The sequence below is a fragment of the Ruditapes philippinarum genome, unplaced genomic scaffold (assembly GCF_026571515.1).
Source record: "Ruditapes philippinarum isolate M1 unplaced genomic scaffold, ASM2657151v2 ctg1843_1_1_1_1, whole genome shotgun sequence".
Classification (NCBI taxonomy): domain Eukaryota; kingdom Metazoa; phylum Mollusca; class Bivalvia; order Venerida; family Veneridae; genus Ruditapes; species Ruditapes philippinarum.
In genome coordinates, this window is record NW_026865464.1 from 331,262 (window position 1) to 347,939 (window position 16,678).

At 33.4% G+C, this 16,678-nt stretch overlaps 2 protein-coding genes across 2 annotated transcripts in view; both read left to right on the forward strand.

Moving 5' to 3' along the window:
- Positions 1 to 7,611, forward strand: part of LOC132729131 (neurogenic locus notch homolog protein 1-like) — a 48,797-nt gene extending 41,186 nt beyond the window's left edge. Inside the window, exons 18-23 of the mRNA XM_060714872.1 lie at positions 1,218 to 1,334; positions 1,941 to 2,035; positions 3,579 to 3,710; positions 5,559 to 5,947; positions 6,469 to 6,574; positions 7,085 to 7,611. Of these exons, the coding sequence (XP_060570855.1) occupies positions 1,218 to 1,334; positions 1,941 to 2,035; positions 3,579 to 3,710; positions 5,559 to 5,947; positions 6,469 to 6,574; positions 7,085 to 7,241 (996 nt within the window). The 3' untranslated portion in view covers positions 7,242 to 7,611. The remainder of the gene's footprint in view (positions 1 to 1,217; positions 1,335 to 1,940; positions 2,036 to 3,578; positions 3,711 to 5,558; positions 5,948 to 6,468; positions 6,575 to 7,084) is intronic.
- Positions 7,612 to 8,523: 912 nt separating this feature from the next.
- LOC132729150 (neurogenic locus notch homolog protein 1-like) lies at positions 8,524 to 15,008 on the forward strand. The gene is made up of 7 exons (XM_060714893.1): positions 8,524 to 8,661; positions 9,021 to 9,137; positions 10,044 to 10,135; positions 10,920 to 11,051; positions 12,287 to 12,711; positions 12,901 to 13,006; positions 14,754 to 15,008. Exons 1-7 carry the CDS (start codon positions 8,611 to 8,613, stop codon positions 14,899 to 14,901), a joined length of 1,071 nt encoding a protein of 356 aa, XP_060570876.1. The 5' UTR covers positions 8,524 to 8,610; the 3' UTR covers positions 14,902 to 15,008.
- Positions 15,009 to 16,678: the final 1,670 nt, after the last annotated feature.

The following is a 16,678-nucleotide window of genomic DNA, read 5'->3' on the forward strand; positions in this document are numbered from 1 at the left end:
AATTGAGATGAACATCTTTATTATAATAGGAAATATTAGAAAGTGTTACAAGTGTCAATTTCTGGTAAATCTTTTATGAATGCAACTGAAACATTAACGCAGTGGGGAACTTTTTTCTATAATGAGAGATTTAGAAGTGTCTGTAAATATTATTTTAAATCTTTATTCTGAATTATTACAGTGAAGTTTGGGGTTTTATCAAATCAGAAAAAAATGAAAAGTACATAGAAAATTCATGACATGCTTATTAGATTTTAGTATGTCTACTACAAGTTCTGCTGTTTATTGTGAATTGGGTAAATTCCCTTTATATATATAGGTAGAGAAATTAGGATTGTAAAGTATTTTTTGAGTGACATGGTGAAAAAAAAACAAAGTTTAATTGTATTTTATCAAGTACCATAAATAAATTAAGTCATGATGCTGACAATAATAATGATGTTGTCAATTGGACTTTAAAATTTAGATATTTATTACAAATTGTTGGTTTTAATGATGTTTTGTTGTTTCCTTCTTCAGCAGATATAAATAAGTTTACTGTAATTTCACGTACAAGACTTCAGAATATATATGTAAATAACTGGAAACAGGACATCTCTTCCAGATCTTAACTTTTATTTTTCAAAGAGATCAAAACTTATTTTGAATTATCAAAATGATAAAGTAAAATAAAATGTCCAATTTCAAGATATACTCTTGCTAAATTACGTTTGTTGTCTCATCAACTCTTATCAAAGTTGGTAGACATAGAAACACTGAAAGAAATATTTGTATACAATTCAATATTCTGTTCATTTCCTTGTCCTCAGATGGACCCCAAAGATAGATTTGACAGTACGAGACTTGAAATATTTTTTTGAGATTTATGTAAAGTTATATGTAAGTTTTTAACGATTAATTGTGGTATGTAAAATTTCATAGGTCATTTGCTCAATCTTATTCCTGAAGAAATTAATTTCATTGCGCGAAATAATCTATATTTGAAAGGCGTTTAGACGTTAAACGCTATTAGCGAATCTCATAAGTATTCGATTCCTATTTCAATTCTAAGTATATTTCTGTTGCATACCGCAGTATGTTTCCGTTTTGAGCTTATCAGATTATCTTCTAGTATGTTAGAAGTTCAAATTTATGTTTTAGGCTTTTGGACCTCATTATAGCTCATTTGATATATAGCTATATAATATTTTAATATATGAAATGTATTTATATCACAGGCAGTAAACCTTCAGACCGCCGCACCGAATGTGACGCAGTGTGGCGATTTTACCTGTTTACATAACTCCATGTGTTCTGATGATGGAACAAAATGTCAATGTCACCGTGGATACACAGTAAGTGTATTCGTTTTTTTCTCTCTTTATAAATGATTCGTTAACATTAAAGTAAACTAAAGTAAATAGCATCGGGAATATCAAAATATCCAAACTCGTATCAAGTAATGCATATTGTATTTTCGTTATATCTTTTCCTTTTTGTGTAAAGTTACTGTAATTGATTCAAATAGCAATGTAAATGATTCTGAATGAGTGTATTAACTTTTATTGAAGTCATATCATGTGAGACTCTGTGCGAATTATCTTATTCAACGAGTTCAATAAATGTAGTATTGAATCTACAGTACACGAATATAATAGTTTTTTATAAGAACGGATTACAGTGAAAAAAGTCATTTTTCATTTATGCCCTTAACGAAAATGACGTAACGCGCAATATGGCTTCATATTTTGTCGGACCTGATCAGTTAGAACATCTGACATCTCATTCGAACTATTACAGACAAACAATTCAAGATATTTTGAAATGTATGATAACACATTATTACTTTCGATACGATGTATTAAGCAAAATTATTTGAAAAACCTATGACAAGTTTTACCTACAAGTCATGATTTTTTTTGTAGATAAAAAAAACAAATGTGGCGTATTTTATTTTTTAGGGTATTAATTGTGAACAGGATTTAGACAAATGCGAATATGGAGGAGACCCGTGTTTCCACAGAGGATATTGTCACAATACAGTTGGAAGTTACAGGTAGGTAAACTGATTGTATACACCTGGCAAAATAGATTTTAGCCTGTAAAATGTTATAACTAATATTCTAATATGCTATTGTAAAATGAACGCTTTCGTTAAAAACATTTTTGCAGCTCGCTTTCCTGTAAAAGCGCCTCTTCTTTTCCGCACTGTACTGTCAAGAAATATAAGAAATAAATTTTATGAACGTGCAAAAACGTCTGGAATAAAAACATCTTTTCCTGCTATGTATCAAGATGGAAGAAAAAAGGGCTTCTCAGTTTCAACTCCAAAATTAAATTAAATAAAGTTAAGAAAACATCTCATTTTGTACCATTTAATATAAAAACATACTCGTAATTTAACGTTAATTATCATTAAGCCAACAAATTTTATTTTCAGATATAAAAACAATTTACGTACAAAATAGTTTTTTTCCTAGTAGTGTAGAAATAAACTTTCATAAAATTATTCTTTAACCCATTACGCGATATACACGCCTTTTAACGCCTTTTTCACCCCCCCCCCTTTTTTTTTGTTGTCTCGCCAAGAAAATTTTGGACTTGTGAGAGGCTAAAAATGACCCCAGGTCGGTCATAAGGTAACGTGTAACCAACGCTGAAAAGCATTTGACTCTCTCTCAATCAACTGAGAAGTTTCAGCACTTTGAAATCAATTTTGATGGAAAAAATCAACGCAAAGTAGTGATTAATTTTGGGCAATTTTTAGATGTCCCCTCGTTGCCATGGTAACAGAAAATTTAAGCCTGACCATGCTGTTGCAAAGGCAATGGTCCAGTCAATATTTGTGCCAAGTTTGATTGGTATTGAATCAGTTTTTATAGTTTTATAGCAATTTGAATTTGTAACGGGAGACTTTTCAATGAAAACAGCTATTTTCACAAAATGCTCATGAAGTAATGGGTTAAGAGAACAAAGACTTATATACGTCATGACGAAAAAAATGTGCTTTTTGTCTTTTCCTTTCAATAATAAAAATACTTTTCTTTTCTTCCAGTATACATGTATAAGTACCAAAAAATCTTTTGCTTCATACATAACCATATTGTGTAAATATTTACCATTAAGCAGAAATATACGACACAATTGGTGTACATATAATTATCCCAATCCCAATAACACTTTCTATAACTTAATGTTTTAAACTTTTAGCATGCTGGATAAATATACTTAATAGGTTACACAAATTTATTTTAGTTCGATTGTGTTGAAAGCTATAAGCTTATTGAAACAGTCTCGGTTCCATTCCTGAAACCAAACAACACTAAACAATGAGTGTTAAGTTTTTGCTCAGGGAAACAACGGCTAGCCCTGAGAGGGTTTGAACCCTTGAACCCACGCGATCAGCAATCCTAAGAATACTAGTCCAACGCTTTAACCATTCGGCCATACTTTTGAAATAACAATCATAATTATTGGGCAAGTTGAACAAGAAATATGCTTAATAACATTTACGAAATACTCACAGATGTTCAATATATAACTGGTATATCTCTTAAGTTTGCTATCGGACATTATGAAAGTTTTTATTGTTTATACAGATGTACTTGTGTAAAAGGATGGGAAAATGGCAAGGACATTCATTGCGAAATCCCAAATATATTAGATGAGCATTTAAGAAACTGTGTTCCGGGGTGGATTGGTGACAAATGCCAGCATCAATGTCTAAACAGGTAAATATTTACGCTTGGATTTTTTATTGAAAATTGTCATCACCAGTGTTGATCAATATCTTCGCTAGCATAAGATATTGAGGAATATTTTTACGAGTGTTGGTCAATATTTACGCTGGCAGTTTACTGATTGTTATTTAGTGTGTTGGTCAATATTAACGCTTGCATTTAACTGATTGTTATTTAGTGTGTTAATCAATATATACGCTGGCATTTTACTTATTGTTATTTAGTGTGTTGGTCAATATTTACACTGGCATTTTACTGATTGTTATTTAGTGTGTTGGTCAATATTTACACTGGCATTTATTGATTGCTATTTAGAGTGTTGGTCAATATTTACGCTGGCATTTTACTGATTGTTATTACGAGTGTTGGTCAACTGTATTGAAAATTTTCTTCACCAGTGTTGGTCAATATTTTTCATGGCATTATATTGAGCATTGTTGTTATGAGTGTTGGTCAATATTTTCGCTGGCATTTTATTGAAAATTGTCATCATCAGTGATGGTCAATATTTACGCTTAGCTGGCATTTTATTAAACACTATTATTACGGGTGTTGGTCAATATTTACACTGGCATTTTATTGGCCATTGTCATTACAATTGACCCTGGCATCTTAATTCGTTGTTATATTTGTCAATGCTGGCTTATTATAGTTTTACCACGAAGAAAGTTGGTAAATATTCAGGCTTGTTTTATAACAATTATTCACATGTTGGCCAATATAAATGTTGGCAGTAATTGCATTGTCATCGAAACATACATTTGCAATTGTTTCATTGTCAATATGAACGTTGAAAAATATATGGCAACATGTTTCCTCCAAAGGTTTGTCAAGTCAGATGCTTGCAATTTTCAAATTGGTAATATTTATGTTGGTAAATAATTGCATTCTTTAACAATCACGATTGATTCATTATATTAATTTCTTATTGTGAGAGTTAATCAGAATGTTTTCTGACAATGTGTATTGTTGTCATTGCAGTTGATCAACATTACTTATGTATTATTTATATTACATATATTGTTTTAACGTGAGTTGATCAGTTTGATCACTGGCATTTAATTACATTATCATTACGAAATCTGGACAAAAATGGTAGACATTGTTTAAGAGATATTTTATCAAAATACATTGACATTTTATAACTTTTCCATTTCATGCTTTAATTTTAACACCTGTCGATAGATGCTTTCAGTAAATTGACCGGTTGATCTATCAGTGGGCATTTGTTCTCAATTTTGGTTAGACACAATTTCCTACACCTCTGATACAACACACATGCACGCACACACGCGCGCTCAAACGCATACACAGACACATTAACTTATAAAATTGACAATGCAGTTTCTTGCATATCAGACTGGCATTTCCGTTAGTTTTACCCATGCCGAAAACATATGACCGCAGCATATGACAGATATTATTATTTCAACTTCATTTGCATCTACTTTGTTTCCATAGCACTCGATGGATCTCCCCTTCTAACAATTTTGTTCTGGTCCTTCCCAATACTTTAAGTACCACTAACGCCGGTGCTAAGGGACGTAAAAGATGTTGTACATAACATTGTTTCTCATGAAAATAGATTTTTAAATTGTCAAATATTTACTGTGTTTTAATTTCTCGCAAAAGATCTCCATTTTTTCGAGTTTTCTACCATTAAGCAGGTTTTATAATACATGTTCTTATATACGGGTTTGCAATTTTTCTGATTTACTTGTTGTTCACGAAGTCTTTGAACAATGTTCCCCTTACTGGCAAACTGTAGTAACAGGTTGTTTTATTGTACTTGGTTAATATTTAATATGTTAATTTATGCTTCAATATGTCTTTCATCAGTACCATGTGCGAACTGACCCAAATATGCAAGAGACATGGCAGAGGAAATCAATGCTTGTGTAAACATGAATTCGTTAAAGTCTGCAAGACAAACGAAAATGATTGCAAACGAAACAAGATTGGTTCTTTTGTATGCACATGTCCTACCGGATGGCAAGGTCCTACATGTTCTGACGATATTGATGAATGTTCGAAAAATCCGTGCAAGAATTCAGGTGTTTGCACAAATACAAAAGGGTCATATTCGTGTACATGTGACAATGGATGGGCGGGTAAACATTGCGGGGAGGATATAGATGAGTGCGCTAATCAACCGTGTAATGATTCCTTGATTTGCCATAATAAGCCAGGCACGTTTTCTTGCGATGCCCCATTTGAAACAAAACGAGGTAAAATTCCAAAGCTTTTCATTCACAATTGAGGTTTTAAAAAAGAATCCTTCCTCATATGATTTAAATTTACTTGTTATCTTAAAGCCGTTATTGAAACCAATAAACGTTCATCAGGATACTGACAGAATATATTACAGTAAATCTATATAAAATGTAAATTATCTTACTGAAAACATCGACTTTTTGCGTTCTGGTACGATGGTTTCCATGACAAAAAACGGTGCTTTAACTATCTTCAAAATTAAAATATGCGAAATGGGAGTAAGTACCAATAAATGTGACTAGGTGTTTTTCATAAGATACAACAAAATAAGATATTTCGAATAAGAAAGTGTTGTTAAGATTTAAACATTGGTTCGAATGTGGGCAATCCCTGTCATGCATGTACGTATTCATGTGAACAACAATGTAATGAGTTTAACACTCTCTTATATTCAACTATTATCATTTTTAGGTAGTCTAGTTACCAATCATACAACGTAACATTATATTGATAATGTCATTATAAATGTTTACAGTTGACCTAGGTGAACTGAGCATGAGTGAGATTATGGTCATATGTCTTGGTGCATTATTGTTTCTTCTCCTTATGATTTGCGTCGTTATCACCATAAGGAATAGATGGTAATTATCATTAAACTGAATCCATTTATAACCTTAAAGAAATCTTACAAAATGTGTTCAAGGCATTAATTACCAAATAACATTATTGGCATTGACTCTGGATAAGTAACCGGCAGAGAAAAGGCGGGAACAAGCCTGAAAGATAAAATATATATCACTTAAACAATAAAGTGACTTTTTATCTATCATTGTTGCAAAACAAATGATGTATAATTGTTGTTTTAAATTAAAAAATTTTTATGGTCTCGACTCCAAATCCCGTTGTTGTAGATTGTAACATTGTATCAAACTTTATATGTTTCTTTCGCCATCTATCTATTACATTTGACAACTATAAAGTTTAACTCTGTTTTGTAAAGTTTGTTATCAGAAAGTAAAGTGATTGTAGTTGCTTTTGGTTTATTTATTTATTTGCAAACAATGTATTTATTTATTAATTAATTAATTTATTTATTTGTATGTTTGTTTGTTTGTTTGTTTATTGAATGCAATTTTACATAATTCTTACAGTAAACAGAAGAAAGGAAATCGCAAGAGAGGTGTGGCTGTACTACCAGAAAAAAGAAAAATTTCGACAAAAGATATTAGACCCCACCAAGTTGTCCGTGAGGGCTTTGTGCACAAGCAAAATAAACCTGCTGTTCAGAGACAAGTTCTTGACTTTTAAAAAAACATTTTAGTTTTGTTTTATATATATCGTGTAATATTTTTGTTAAATAAACTAAACTATATAGTCTTTGCTACCAGATTTGAGTCGGGCTTGCTAGCGCTTTCAAGTCTGGAAAAATTGCCTTGCACGATTGGAACTATTATTTTGTACGCTATTGGTGGTAGACAAAAATGAAATTGTTTATCGTACCATACCTTAGATTGATAATGGACTCTTTCAGAATGTAATTTGGACAAGTCCAGTAAGTAAATTCAGTAGGGTATGAATTATTATATCGTCTAAATTTATCGCTTAGTTTTATTTTATGATTTAGTAATGTCAGAAATCTTATATAAAATATTTTCTCAATAAACCGGTGAAACCCGTTCTTCGTTTCTTTGCTATACAGACATACATACAAACGTACATACATACAGACAGACAGACAGACAGACAGACAGAGCGAGATATTGATATTATATAGATTATTGCCCTTAGACAATGCAGTACAAACTAGCAGACTAAATAAAAGTACATTTAACACATAGACTAATTACAATTCCATTATGTTGAGTCAAGTTGGATTTAATGGACAATACTCTAGTTGATTTTTACGTTAAAATATCATTTATGAAATTTTTTATTCTTACACTTAATACTATATAGCTACTGATCTAGACCAATTAAAGTATTTTTATTCAACCTTGAAACATTCATATTTAGACGTCTGCAGTGTTGTTCTTTGCCGAACAATAACTGGCCTGTAACCTATTTCATTTCAGTTCTGATAAGCAAATTTCCAATTTTAGAATAATGAAATTTTGCAACGTATATTTTATTTGTTTCTTATTGAATGATTTAATACAGTTGTATTTAGCAAATATATCCTATTCCGCATTCAAATAGTTAGTTGTTTTTATTACCAAATGTTTATAATTATGTCATTTTCAAATCTCATCTTATTTGAATAGCATTTAGCCCAATTTGAGAAAGACCAATGCATATTTTCAGTTATTATTCCGCCTTGCATCTTATCGTATGCAACAATGAAAGTGCAAATCTCTACGTATTTACTCTGTTTATAGTCGAATTATGATTTTAGAGTATATTAAACAAAATGTAATAAATACGCAGCGGTTTATAGACATGTTATGATTTTAACCAGACGACACTTTATTAAATTTATTAACTTGTTTGATTTCTACGAGATGACGGTATTACAGTGGCTTACAAAGTTATTATATATGCATTGTTATAAATTCACGTCTCTTTAAATACTTTCGGGCACTGGTGTTACTTGTAAAGAAGATTTATTGTCAACAATTACGAGAAACATGAAAACTCACATTCAGTTTAACGTGTTCTTACCGAAAGATTGAAATATAAAATGAGGCTTTTACTTTTTGTGTCGTTTCTAACTTTAATAAAACTAGCTGAGGTAAAAGTAATTACCATTATTTAATTACATATGTTACTTAATTTAGATTTGTATTTTTCGAATGATAAAAACATTATTACAAATATAAAGAATGTAAACATAATTAATAACTAATTGATAAACTGATGATTTTTTGCTAGTTAAATATCAGGTGTTCTTGTTGGTAGTTTTTTTTTTCATATACAAAAATCAATGAAGATAAGTCAATGTAGAGTTGTTTAGGGGAATCGATAGATAATCGATAGATAATTCCCATGATACGTTTGGCAAGGGCCGTCTGCTTCATTTTCTCGGAGTTTACTTGCTTACATCTGCAACAACTTTTTAGGATATTAACTCATTTAAGCTTTAATATTCAGGCGGAAATTATTGATATTAACACGAAGAATGTAACAGAATGTGGGAATCGGACGTGCTACCATAATGCAATATGTTCAACCGACGGACAGTCGTGCCGATGTCGACATGGGTATGATGTAGGTATATCCAAATATTATCATAATTTACAAAATTTATATTTAACTTAATTCTATACCAAAACACATAAAATAAACTTTAATAAACTTGTATACAGACATTTGGTCGATTAGAAAACAGTTTTCTTAATTTCGAAAAAAAGAGAGATTTCCAGGTAATGTCCTACGCATTCACGTTTGTTTCATTTGTTGAATAAAATTGTATAGTTCTAAATATATGCATGTATTGTGATTGTTGCGAGGATCAATGCATAATGGCATGCATGTTGTCAGGATTTTAGTTATGATAGTAAATAGATTGATGTAATTCTGGCGCTAATAGAAAATAAGTATATTTCGAGCACATATCCTTTCCTACAATAAAATATCTCAATTGTTAGTAAAACATCCATTTGGAATATAAATGATGCTTTTACAGAAATGATTATGTGTTTAATACTTGGTGATACAAGAGAGCACTGTTTTAACCTACTTATTTTGTGTAAAGTATTTTGCTATAGGGGATTTCAATATCAAAAATTCAAAATACAAAAAATAGCTATCAACGGTATAGAGTCATAAAATCAAAACAATTGTAACAAATTCTTTATATTTAACCTCTTTTAAAATACATTTCTAATATATGCTTTGAATATGCGCAATGATATCTATTTGTAGTTGCTCATAGTTTCTATTTTTTTCTAATTAGAATTGGTTTATAAATGTTTATAAATTGACAATTTGTGAGAAAAAATGTGCAAGCGACCGGGTATATCAAATAAAAGAGGAACGGCTTGCATACATTGCCCGCATTATGAAACATATTTTTTCTATATACCCGGTATGTTGTCCATGTAAACAGACTAAATCTCACGGATTTATATGTATGAGAGTTTTATTTAAACTATGACATACCATTAAAAACAGGGCGTCACCTGCCAGGAGGATGTGAACGAATGTGAGGTTGGTTCCCCTTGCTACCATAGAGGACATTGCCGCAATACATTTGGAAGCTGGGAGTAAGTATATACATTGTACTTCACAGCAATGACGCCAAAAATATCTGCTGGAGGTCATATATCATTTTATTTTATTTGCACTTCTTGTTTGTACCGTTTCTTACATCAATAATGGTTAAAATCTTAGACAACTTTGACTCATGACACATCTCACGTTAAATGATAAGCGGAATAATTCGGATGTACAAACGGTCAGATTATATGTTTTCCTTCGTTAATTTCTAAAAGGAGTGTGGGAAATCCTACCATCTTTCGCTAACTGCTAATGATTCATTTCGCAGGTTAAAGTTTTTCTATTTTATTTTTGATGTGATACGACACACTAACAATTATAAAGGCAGGTTAAAGTTTTTCTGTTTTATTTGAGGTTACGACACACTAACAATTATAAAGGTGATGTGTCGATAGGAACTTCCGGTTACTTCAGTAGAACTAATGAACTTCCAGATAATTTTCAAACTTGAAAAAGAATTCAAAATATTTGATGGAAATTGAACTAACAGTGGTGAAAGCAGTTTCTGCGTAGTTACCAAAATCTGCGACTCTAACCAATTGGTCACAGAGACTTCTTCCAAAAATAAGTGACGAATGCTCAAGCAGCAATATTGATAAGGTCGACCTATACTGCTTAAATATTTTTACGTCTGATACTGCTATGTTACTAGGATTTCGTAGATAAAGAAGACTTTCAAATTCTTTTTCTTTAGGACAACAAATACATGGCAGCAATTTATGCAAATTACTATGTCAACATCATTGCATTTGTTAGTATATTTTGTCCCAGGTGCGATTGCTTACAAGGTTGGGAAAATAGCTTCGATATCCATTGCGAGAACAAAACCAGTCCGGATATAAATTACCGGAAGTGCATACCTGGATGGATGGGAGATATGTGCCAAGACCAATGTTTAAATGAGTACGTGTCATGTTTTATTTCATACTGGTTTTATAATATGTACTTTGCTTGTATCTTTAATATTCTATCTAAAGCACTGCGACTTCTTTTGGTGTATCTAGAATTATCTAGAGGACAGTCTAGAAAGGTTTCAACAAGTTCTAATGCAAATTATATTCCATGAACTGTTACATGAACTGAAACATACATTGCATTATTGCGCGATAAAGCGTTTCTAATATGACTTAACCGTAAAACATAAGATACAACTTTTAAAGTGTTACAATCTGCTAAAATTATTGACAGATTTAAATGGATCAAGTCAGTTTAACGTTGTATGTCATCCCTATGGAATAGTTTAAACTTTTTTGGAATATGGAACCTTTGGTAATGACCATCCTTACAGAACAGTCAGACGGTTCAGTACTCCGATAAGTGCACTGGCCCGCGAACTTTGGGCTTAAAAACATTGCATTGATTCGTCAGTGTGGAGAAAGGCGGTTGGTAAAAACCAACTTACCCACTTTGTACCGGTTGTGGTGATGGTGTTGTGTGCATTACGTATGAAGTTTCTTAATTACAATCTGGTTGTTTAACCCATTACGCGATATACACGCCTTTTAACGCCTTTTTCACCCCCCCCCCCCTCCTTTTTGTTGTCTTAAATGGTGAAAAATATGCCTTATTTAGGCCCCCAACACTTGTTTTTGTTTGAAAATTGTTGTTTAACAAAGTGACCACTTTTTCGGCGCGGCCCCCCACCAAATAAATTCGCCAAGAAAATTTTGGACTTGTGAGAGGCTAAAAATGACCCCAGATCGATCATAAGGTAACGTGTAACCAACGCTGAAGAGCATTTGACTCTATCTCAATCTATTGAGAAGTAGCAGCACTTTGAAATCAATTTTGATGGAAAAAAATCAACGCAAAATAGTGATTTTTGGCAATTTTGAGATGTTCCCTCGATGCCATGGTAACAGGAAATTTAAGCCTGAGCATGTTGTTGCAAAAGCAATAGTCCAGTCAAAACTTGTGCCAAGTTTGATTAGTATTGAAGCAGTTTTTATAGTTTTATAGCAATTTGAACTTGTAACGGGAGACTTTTCAATGAAAACAGCCATTTTTCACAAAATGCTCATGAAGTAATGGGTTAACTGATTTACCTGAGTTAAAAAAATGTCCATAAAACTTATTTGCACCAAAATGAATTTAATACAATGAATTAAGAATTAAAGAACTGTTTTTGTCATTATCAGCTCCATGTGTGGACGGAATCAAAACTGTAAAAGAAGAGGTAGGGGTTTAAAATGTTTGTGTACAACTGGCTGGGAAGGAGAAAATTGTACCATAGATGTCAATGAATGTACGAAAAATCCGTGCAAAGATCGCCAAGTTTGCTTGAATACTGAAGGATCTTTTACATGCGCATGTGAAGACGGCTGGAAAGGTCCAAACTGTTTTGATGACATAGATGAATGCGTCACCAAAAACCCGTGCAAAAATTACGGGTCATGTATAAATAATAACGGCTCATACCAGTGTCTATGCGAGACCGGATGGGAGGGAATGAATTGCGATGTGGACTTAGACGAATGTGCAAGCAATCCGTGCAATATATCCTCAATTTGTATGAATCAGCCTGGGAACTTTTCTTGTGAAGAACAAACCACTAATAATGAAGGTAGTTTATATGCAAATTTATTGTGTTTTAATGGTAGATTAAAAGTATAATTTTAGCCGATTGATTCAAACTATCATTTCAAGAAATGCTCATATAGTTACATTGCACATACTCGTACTTATTATTTTACTGAACTTCAGATTTTTGTTATCACTATGACAGTGTTTTATTTTACTGTTTATATTTTAGTTGACACAGGGAGAAAGAAACTGATTACGGTTATAGCTGCAAGTGTTGGCTCGTTTTTGTTGCTGCTCTTCCTCGCTTACGTCATTTACGCTTCAAAAAAGAAATGGTTAGTATATGCAACTGTGTAGAATAATCATAGATGGTTTTATTCAGCAATGTCAAATTTTTGTTAGATAAAGGAGATTGTGCCGTATTTAATGTTCATGAAAGTAAGTTACCTCAATGTGTGTACAGTGTCGATACATGTTCCAATGCAGACGTTTTTGAAACGGTGCACTTAGTCTTTTACAATTATTATTTGTATTTTTCACATACACGTGTCGCATTTGTGACTCCGTACGGCCATGCATATAATTTTGATGTGACTAATTGGCGTGATACAAACGCGAAAACTGTTATGTTACACTATAGGTGTGTCAAAGAAAAATGATTCTTTTGCAGTTTAAACAGATTCGTTACTGAATTTATTAATCTCGTTCAATACCTACACTCATTCGATATCCTGTATTTACGCTCCCCAGAAAACTTTATAAAAACATACGCAATCTAAAGGCCGGTCACACCGCAAGAACTTTGATGGAGCGTTCCTGGAACGGTGAAAATAATTCATCACCGCTCGTTACCGTTCACCAGAAGTTGGCCTCCGTAAAGGCAATGCCGTATACGCTCGGTCACCGGTTATAGTCTCTCCTACCGCTCCGAAAGTTTTGAGCTGCACAAAATATTGCGAGCGGTTAGGAGCGGGAAATTTTCGCTCCGACAAAGTTAACAAATCACAGCTCCAACAACGCCCAGTCAAGTTTGGTACCGCTAGACAAAGTTCGTGGACATTTGGGTCCGCTAGGCCAACGCAGAAATCTTAAACGCTGGACCAGCGCTGCTTCGCCAGCTTTGCACGAGCGGTAATTAAACGTTGCACAAACTATGATGGAGAGGTTGTAAGCGTTTTACGAGTGCACACGGGATTGCTGGAACGGTGTTGGCCGTTGAAGCAGCTATCCATTGCGGTGATGAACTTTGGTTTGGCGTTGGTAAGGAGGTGTCGGAGCGGGACCAAAATTTAGCTATAATAACAGGGGAGAAATGGACCAAAAGCCCATTTGGAATCGAGCTGCCGTTGAGTACATCGAATTTGCTCAAAGTTACAGTTAAACTGTACTATCATGGATGCCGAGAGACTTGCTATGATTGGTGCGCTAGTCTAGCAGCAGAATCAGAACCTCCTCAGATTGCAACAAGCTGTTGACAGAAAAGAAAAAGAGAGACAGAGTTGTGGGGGTCAGACAGTGGATACTGAGGAGGCCTGGTCATGGACTGTATGACAAGTTGATGGTGGTCAAAGCGATCCGTTCAGCTAGTCAAAAGCGATATGCCGCTTAACCAACTTTAAACACCCGCCGAGCTGTCGCCCGCGTGCGTAGAACGCCGCTCTATCAACGCTCGCGTGACCGCGCTACCGTTAATTAAGCCAACGCTTTTGCAACGTCGGCTTCAGCGGTGCACCGCTAAGGCAACGCCCGTGTTTTCGATTTTTGTTCCAATTTTGTGTGCGGTGACGAGCGTTGTCGAAATTCGGTCCCCTCTCCCTACCGTTCAAGGAACGCTCCAGGGAAGTTCTTGCGGTGTGACCGGGTCTTAATGACGATATTTTTTAAGTAAACGCTGACTAAAGAATACAAGACGACATACATGTACTTGAGATTCTGCATACATTGGTCTCCTTAATTCAAGCTGGGTTGAATTCATCTTCAATACAAACGTTGTCTCTTAACTTAAATACATAAGAAAAACATCGTGTATTATATTGTAAACGAGACTACGTGACTACGTGAGGTTTTTATCACTTTTTACAGTAAAAGAAAGGTCGGCCAAAATCAGGATCAAGTACTAGATGCACGGGTAGAACAGAGAGAGGAAATAAGTGCTTCTCACGTGACAAGACTTGGTTTTGTGTATCCAAAAGACAAACCAGCGGTTAACGTGCAAGGTCTAGACTTTTAACGCTTACAAGTACACGTGTTGTAAAGCACCAGTCTTTATCTTTTTTAAATGAACTTGTTATAATATTACCGAAATCTCTTTGTGGTGTATTAATTAAATTATTCTTACATTAATGTAGCATTTTGTTTTCCGTTACGCCGTGACAGTGTTATTTTTGACAAGTGTTATTTTAAATCAGTCAGTCCTAATCTGGTTCATATAGGCCTGCAAATTCCCAAGTAACATTGCTTCTTATCAAAGTAAAGTTTACAAGAATGGCAAGCCACATCATCATTATTGCAACAGATTTTAAGTCTATGGCAATACTTTTTTGGTTTTGTTTTATGCCTTAACTGCAAATGCCACGAACTGTAAATGATTAGCCTTTGACACCAGTAAAAAGCCAGGACAGGCTGCACTGCCGTTATTTACACCAGGTTCTTTACCGTTAGTGGCTGGATTTTTATATTATAGCATTGAAATCCGATAAAGTTTTAATAGACTATTTCAAATTTAAAACTGAGAAAATCCATAGGTTAAGACACTGTAAAGAGAAACCGTCCAAGATTTCACTGGTAAAGGGGGAACATATAATTTGTCACCTTAGTGTTGTAACGGGTTAAGCCTTTCTAAATTAGATAGGAGTTAACTATTTATTGCACTAAGGTAACGATATGCCCTCAGTCCCTACTGTACAGAAATAACAGAACAGTTATCAAAAACACAATGTAACAACGCTGAATTTCTGCTTTTTTTTTCTAAATTACAATTCTGTGTCATAAAGGTATATTGGCTAGAAGGAAATTTACTCAAAAACAATTACCTGTGAAATGTGGGACAACGAAACAATTACAACACAGTTTTAACAACTTCTGATGGAAAATTATAAATTTCTTTATTACATAAAGGTTTGTTTATTTAATCAACAAAATATTAGCTATATCAATAAAACATAAACTAATATCAATGAAACATAAAATGTAGTTAAACAACTTCATCACAGATGTATGAAAAACAGCCTATAATCATCAAGCTTAATGCAATTTATATTAATATTCTCACCATCATTAATTTCATTTATCCGTAAGATGTCTAGCATTAATGCAGCAGTTAAATTTGGACTCAAACCCTTCCTCCAAGTAAAAGTTCTAACCAACTATTGTGTCACTTGGCTTTATTCTTGCACCAACACTAAGCACACTGCAGATCAAGGACAGACAGAGAATAGAAATTGGCTTATCCCCACCAAACTCCTAACACTCTACTGGAGGTAAGGTTCAGTGCCATAATAGACAGGTGGTTATTCTTGCCTCAGTCTTGAGATTTTGAATTGTTCAATTGTAGCTTCAGAAATTTATCTATCCAAACATCTAAGTTTAAAAGCCAGTATAATTGATAGATCCCTACTCTGTGGTGAAATTCTTATTGTATCCAATAATCTGATTATAAGAATTAGACAGGTCAGGGATATATACATACAGTAGTCAGCTTCCATTGAAGGTCAGATTGGTACACCACTAGAATACTAATGTTTTATAGATTACATCAAAGCAAACCCTCAACTTTTGCATATCTGTTACATATGGTATTTGTTTAGATTCTAATTAGCAAATAGTCTTATTATTTAATGTACATTAAAAACTTAAATGCCAATCACACTTTCCATGCTAAATATCTTAAATGGACTTGTCCATGTTTCAATCTAGACTAAACCATTTAGCATTTAAGGGAAATAATAAATATGAGCCACACCATGACAAAACCAACATAATGCATTTGCGACCAGCATGGATCCAGA

Bases quoted from the DNA above. Each gene is read 5' to 3' on its own strand.
- LOC132729150 (XM_060714893.1), top strand. From the start codon at position 8,611: ATGAGGCTTTTACTTTTTGTGTCGTTTCTAACTTTAATAAAACTAGCT. The intron at 9,138-10,043 runs GTAGGTATATCC...CATTAAAAACAG, and splicing joins GATGTCGACATGGGTATGAT to GGCGTCACCTGCCAGGAGGA. The intron at 13,007-14,753 runs GTTAGTATATGC...CACTTTTTACAG, and splicing joins TACGCTTCAAAAAAGAAATG to TAAAAGAAAGGTCGGCCAAA.